The sequence below is a fragment of the Papilio xuthus genome, unplaced genomic scaffold, assembly GCF_000836235.2.
Source record: "Papilio xuthus unplaced genomic scaffold, Pxut_1.1 DF828142.1, whole genome shotgun sequence".
NCBI lineage: Eukaryota > Metazoa > Arthropoda > Insecta > Lepidoptera > Papilionidae > Papilio > Papilio xuthus.
In genome coordinates, this window is record NW_013530507.1 from 3129052 (window position 1) to 3135578 (window position 6527).

Consider the following 6527-nt stretch of genomic DNA (forward strand, 5'->3'; position numbering starts at 1 on the left):
CCAAAACGTCATGAACCAAGCTTAGACATATGGTAAACAAACCGTTGCGACACATGAGTGATTTTGTTTTCGCATTATATACTTCTGGTCAAGTAAAAATGTCGAATTTCGTGCCAAACAATCGTCATCGTCAAGCCATTTCAAAGCGATTCTGAAGCAAGGAACTTGGGTTCCTTATGAGTTGAAGCCAAGAGACGTTTAGCGTCGTTATTTCACCTGTGAACAACTGCTCCAGCGGCAAAAACGGAAGGGTTTTCTTCATCGCATCGTGACGGGTGATGAAAAATGGATTCATTACAGCAACCCAAAGAGGAGAAAATCCTGGGGACTACCCGGGCATGCTTCTACGTCGTCGGCTCGGCCGAATATTCACGCTGCGAAGGTTATGCTGTGCATTTGGTGGGACCAGGTCGGTGTTATTTATTATGAGCTCTTGAAACCGAGCGAAACCATCACTGGGGAACGGTATCGAACTCAATTGATGCGCTTGAGCCGATCACTGCGCGAAAAACGGCCACAATACGAGCAAAGGCACGAAAAAGTGATTTTACTGCATGACAACGCTCGGCCTCACGTTGCCAAGCCTGTTAAAACCTACTTGGGCACGCTCAAATGGGAAGTCTTAGCCCACCCGCCATATTCCCCAGATATTGCGCCGTCCGATTTTTACTTGTTCCGTTCGATGGCCCATGGCCTGGCTGATCAACAGTTCCACTCATATGAAGACATCAAAAAATGGCTTGATTCATGGATAGCCTCAAAAGACGAACACTTCTGGCGTCAAGGTATTCGAGCTCTACCAGAAAGATGGGAAAAAGTTGTGTCTAGCGATGGGCAATACTTTGAATGATTCATTTGTAACCATTTTTTAATAATAAAGTTATATTTTTATCGAAAAAAAAGCGAGAACTTAGTTGCGCATCTAATAAATATAATAGGCGATTTCTTGATTTACATTGCAGTTTAATACATATCAATTTTGCTGATAACTTCAAAATGATTAATAATTTTGTGTAATTTTCAATGTATTCCCCATAAAAACCTCGAGTGTACATATAAAGTTAAAAAAAAATCTCCCAACAGGTATGTAACCGTTCTATAGTTATCTTAAATCAGCGCCGGGGGCGGTACAATCACTTTAAGAAATATTGGATTGAATAATATCTTTATCTATAAATGTCAAACGAAAGTCGCTTTTCGTGAACTTTGTTTGAATCAAGCGTTCTGCTAAACCATGAAAGGGATCAAAATACGGTTTTCATCATTATGTAGGTTATGTATTCCACATGGTTTGTGTATATACTTCATAGTAATTCAAGTTTAGTATACATGAATAAACAGCGTGTTTCTGAACCCAATTAGCCTTTGTGACTTACGCTGGCTAAACCATTAGACCTATGTAATAATGATGTATCAGAGAATTCTAGATCTTAAAAAAGTTCTACAAAAAAAGTATAAATGGCATATCGCTATCTTATACAGTTACGTCACAATAAGCAAGTTTTGCTTAAGAGAAAGTAATTGAAATCGAATGTCATTAGCGGCGCAATTTTTTCTATTTTAATTTCCATATCAACATAAATGTGTTAGTTATTAGAGAAATTTTATGTAGATTAAAATGCCTTTACAGAAGGTATATAATTCTGACCAATAGTGTAGAAGACATCACTCACGATCACAAACAATAGGCGCTACCGAAAAATATGTTCGCGGACCGGTCGCGCCCGTGTTTACAAGGTTTTTACAGGATTGTACGTCACCGGGAAGAAGTACTACTGATATGAGAGATCAGATGTTTAGACTTTGCCACCCAGGTGAAGTAGGGATGGGTCACTAGTTTAAAATAAAACATTAACTTGTAATGCTATTCAAATGTATTAAATGTTAATAACAACAATTTTCCAGGACTGATTGATATTTATCGTTATTTCAAATTCGGGCAGTTTAGATGTTAAGACTTAGATTGTCCAGAACAAGTAGGGCATAGCTGTAAGTTAAATATTGTACCATCAATCTCTTGTCCAACGTTCTCCGCTAAAGAATTATCACTTGCGTTCACGCTGTTTGTAACTTGGCTTTGAAAATCAGAAGTAACTTGTCTTGACACTCTCATACTTTTTACTTCAACATCTTGGAATGTGCAAATGATCAGAACCAGGTATACAGCGGCAACCTGAAAACACATTAAAAATATACAAACATTGAAATTCTTTTCGAACAAAACATAAATTTCTAGTTGTTTCCCGCGACTTCATCCGCATGAAACTATAAAAAAAACATAAATAGTAACCTATGTGTTCATAAAATTGCAATGAAATGGGAGCTTATTATCTAATACAATAGATAACACATCTAAAAATACGAGGGTAGATTGAAAAGTACTCGGCCTAACATCTTACATTGAACTTACTGTGCGATAAACCAAATCTGAGACAGTAATAGTTTCATAGTAAAATGCAACGTGAAAATTTATTCATGAAATGTTTCGTAAACTTACTTTTACTCCCATGTTATACATATATATGTCTGGGTGATTTCTTAAAACAGAAGTTGCTTTTTGTCGTTTGCTGACATTATTTATACCAATCGTTGGCGCGTTAATTAACAACATGGAATACTAAATTGCATATTAATTATTGATTATAATGAATTATCTACAATACATTAATTAGTACGATGTTATAAATATTTTTATGTTTTAAAATAATTAATTACCAAAAGTTGACATTATTTGTTGTTAACAGATTTGGTCTATTCTCTCTCTTCATTATTTTCAACGCTTAGTCGGCACAATTTTTAATAATGTCTCTCTACCAGCTATCATATAGCAATTCACACATAGCTCATCCTAGTACTTGCGAACAAGGTCTTTTATTTGTGATAATATGCCTAATTAGTGCAGATAATATTGAGCTAATTAACTTGCATAATAATATCAAGATTATATAATAATTTATACAATTAAATCAATAGGTATTTTTGTTTCATATCATTCAGCCTCATTATCGCGACATCGTGCTATATAAATAAGTATTGACAACAGGGCACATCAACAGGCAATTTTACTTTGGAAATTACCTAAGCAAAACATTCAGAATGGAATCAAAGGTATGTTAATGTATTTTATTAAATTGCTGTTTAATGTATTTGTTTGAGGAAGTAAGTAAGACGATGTTATAATCTGTTTTAGAAGAAATTCAAGGTTAGATTCGTAATTGCATTAGTCTGAGAGCTGACAAAAGTAAACTAAAATAATTTTTCCAAACTTCATTCAGTGAGACTATTATTCCCATATTTAGTAGCAACTCTAAAATCAATAAGGACTGATAAAAGCTTTTGAATATGTCTTTAGAAGTACAAATTGCATTACCATTATGAGTATTATAAAGTATTTTACTAATAAAAACATTGAATGGAATCACTAAATATACTTTTTTTTTGCAGAAAATGGTCACGTTTTTAATAGTTGTCGTTTTGATGTTCCAATTCGCTGAAATGAGCATCATCCGTAATGTAAGACAGGTTAACAGTACATTTAACGCCAGTTCTACCAACACTGTGGAAGCCACCGACAATTCAGAGGCTTACAACTTGGGTCAGAATATTACTGGTACGATTGTTAGCCTTCAAGAATGTTCTACGTGTTCTAACCCACCAAAATCAAAACAGTAAAAGCCAGAAGACATCCTACATCAGCTTATGTTTATTCATACAGAACGAAAACTATATTATGTATGTATTTGTATAAACTTTGAATTTTTAGTATTGTGTTACACAATATGGAATAAATTTATTTTGGAATGGCAACTTCTCTATTCTTTTCGCATGCATCATTAATGATAATACTAACATATTAGAAGTTGCTAGTTTTGATGGTTAATGCAACAGAGGCTAAAGTCGGACGACGTAATAGTGATATGTGATCTATGATATGAATAATTATTGTGAAGAACTAGCGATCTTGTCTAACGATAGCCAAAACTATACTGATTTAAATGAAATTTGGTACTCAGATCGGGGACAGAGTGTTGTGCTTGAGAAAGGACAAAGGCTACTTTAATGCGAAAAAAGGGGTTTAAAGGTTAGAAAGAGGGGATGAAAAGTTGTATAGTATATCTTCATTTTTACTGCTAGAAACTTAAAATTGATTTAATTAGGCTATTTTTTTTAAATCAGAAGGCGGCAAACGAGCGAGCGGCCACCTGAAATCGCTGAAATAGCGAAGTGACCGTTGCCCATAGACATACGCAATTGCATATGCGTTGCCTACCTTTAATCGACAGAGGAGAGGATGCACAGAAAGAAAATATTAATTTGATATAATCAATAAATATGATATTTAAAGTTAGTAGAAGTTTTACCCTGAATGGTGTAAAATAACAATGAAAGTTTTTATGTAAGGTTACTGAGAATGTTTTGTAAGTTTAATATGTTTTGTTGTAACTTTTTATAAGTTAATATTAAATGATTAGCCTAAAGAATAAAATCCTAATAAATTATCCGAAGCCAGTATAAGACGCGGACGAAGTCGCGGGCACAGCTAATAGTTAATAAACTTTTAAGGTCTTTAGCGCCTAAACGCTACTTTGAATAGAGGTAAGTTCGGTTAAATCGTTATATTTTCGATCAAAGATTCCGCGATAGTTCCAGAGAGCCTGTAGAAATAAAAAAAAATATTGATTTATTGCAAACACTAACCAAATTTCGTTTAAAATACTTGGTGTAAATCGTGTTAATGTAGTTTTTTGACCACGTATTTAAATTATATTCACAGTTAGGGGGGTAAGGGGTGCGGAACTTACAGCTCATCCGACCCAATTGTCAACCTCACCTGCACGCGCCGGATGGCGACGGAGATCAAATGATTTCCGTGGTGCCCCCTGCTAATCTACAAACGAGGCTCTGACGACCGAACAATGGCGGTATATCCATACTTCCTATCAGTTTACTAGATAGAAGAGGCCACAGCAAGCCTTAGGACCCAAATAGTCTTTAAAAAGTCTGGATCGAATGGAGGATAAAAACATGGAAGCAAGATTGAAAAATTATCTACCCCAGGAGGGTACCAGCGGTGCTGGAGAATCCCTCCCTGAGAAAATCTCGGGCAGCCCCACGTATTCTGGGGGGGGGCACAGTTTTGCGGCCAAACACGAAACTCTCTGGAGTGGCTGACCAGGCTTCGGAGGCAGAGAATGCTACTGGATTTAAAAAACACATGGATTTAACTCCCTATCGACTGACGTAGATATGACTGGCCCCTCTGATATCACTAGGAAAAAAGAAAATAAACCTCCACCTCTTATACTATATGGCATAGAAGATATAAACAAATTAATTGAAGCCTTTGAGGCTGTAATGGGACGCACGGAGTACTCACTAAAAATTATAACAAAGAACCAGTTAAGGGTAAATTGCACAACAGTAGAATCTTACAAAAAGTTAATGACTTTTGTGCGCCAAAAAGGATTAATAGGACACACATTTACACGTAAAGAAGAAAGACCATATAGAATCGTAATTAAGAATTTACATCACACAACACCCCATGAAGCAATCAGATCAGAAATTGAAAAATCAGGCAACAAAGTGCGAGGCGAAATTATTAATGCCAGAATTGGACCAAATAAAAGACCTTCGACAACTTTCTTTGTAAACATTGAGCCTGGCGCCAACAATAAAGCCGTTAAAGATATAAGAGTCATATACAATACAATTGTAATAATTGAAGATCCCAGGAAACGTAAGGTTGTAGCTCAATGTACAAAATGTCAACAATATGGTCACACGAAAAATAACTGCTTAAGGCCATATAGATGCGTCAAGTGTGCAGAGGCACATAATACAGCAGACTGCCCTAAAAAAGACAGAAACACCCCAGCAAAATGTGCCTTGTGTCTAGGCAGCCATCCAGCTAATTATAAAGGTTGCGAGGTTTATAAAGAAATCCTATCGCGGAAGTATAATGTTAGAAAACCTGAATCTATTGCGGAATTACGAGCCGAAACAATTTCGAAACTAAAGAGCAAAGATATCAGACCAATAAGTGTAGATGAAAATGAGTCGAATAGAAAATTTTCTGTCAATACAAGAACATACAGTGAGGTTCTTAAAAACGAACAACAATATAATATTAATTCAACCAAAGTAGTGGAGGAACTACTTATCAAGCAATCTGAAAAGATAGATTTACTCCTTCAACAAATAAGTAACCTAATGGGACTTATGACCAAGCTAATTGACAAATTACTAAAATGAATTACTTAAAAATATGTATATGGAACATAAATGGCCTATCGCCTAATATAGATGATGTAAAAATACTACTTGATATTCATAAAATCGATGCGATGCTCATTTCGGAGACACATTTTACTGACAAAAGTTACATAAAAATACCTAAATATAACATATATTCCACCAACCATCCAGATGGCACTGCCCACGGTGGTACTGCAATTTTAATAAAAAACTCCATTAAACACTATCAATTACCTAGTTTCAGAAAAGAACACATACAAGCAACAACG

The 6527-nt window shown here is 35.4% G+C and overlaps 1 protein-coding gene across 1 annotated transcript; it reads right to left on the reverse strand.

The window, feature by feature from the left end:
- Positions 1-1856: 1856 nt before the first annotated feature.
- LOC106114199 (uncharacterized) lies at positions 1857-2816 on the reverse strand. The gene is made up of 3 exons (XM_013307306.1): positions 2716-2816; positions 2498-2567; positions 1857-2173 (listed from the first exon to the last, which is right to left on the reverse strand). Exons 1-3 carry the CDS (start codon positions 2766-2768, stop codon positions 1952-1954), a joined length of 345 nt encoding a protein of 114 aa, XP_013162760.1. The 5' UTR covers positions 2769-2816; the 3' UTR covers positions 1857-1951.
- Positions 2817-6527: the final 3711 nt, after the last annotated feature.

Coding starts and splice junctions, on each gene's coding strand:
- LOC106114199 (XM_013307306.1), bottom strand. CDS start 2,768: ATGAAGAGAGAGAATAGACCAAATCTGTTAACAACAAATAATGTCAAC. Junction 2,568..2,715: donor ACAAATAATGTCAACTTTTG/GTAATTAATTAT, acceptor AAATAATGTCAG/CAAACGACAAAAAGCAACTT. Junction 2,174..2,497: donor TGTATAACATGGGAGTAAAA/GTAAGTTTACGA, acceptor ATGTGTTTTCAG/GTTGCCGCTGTATACCTGGT.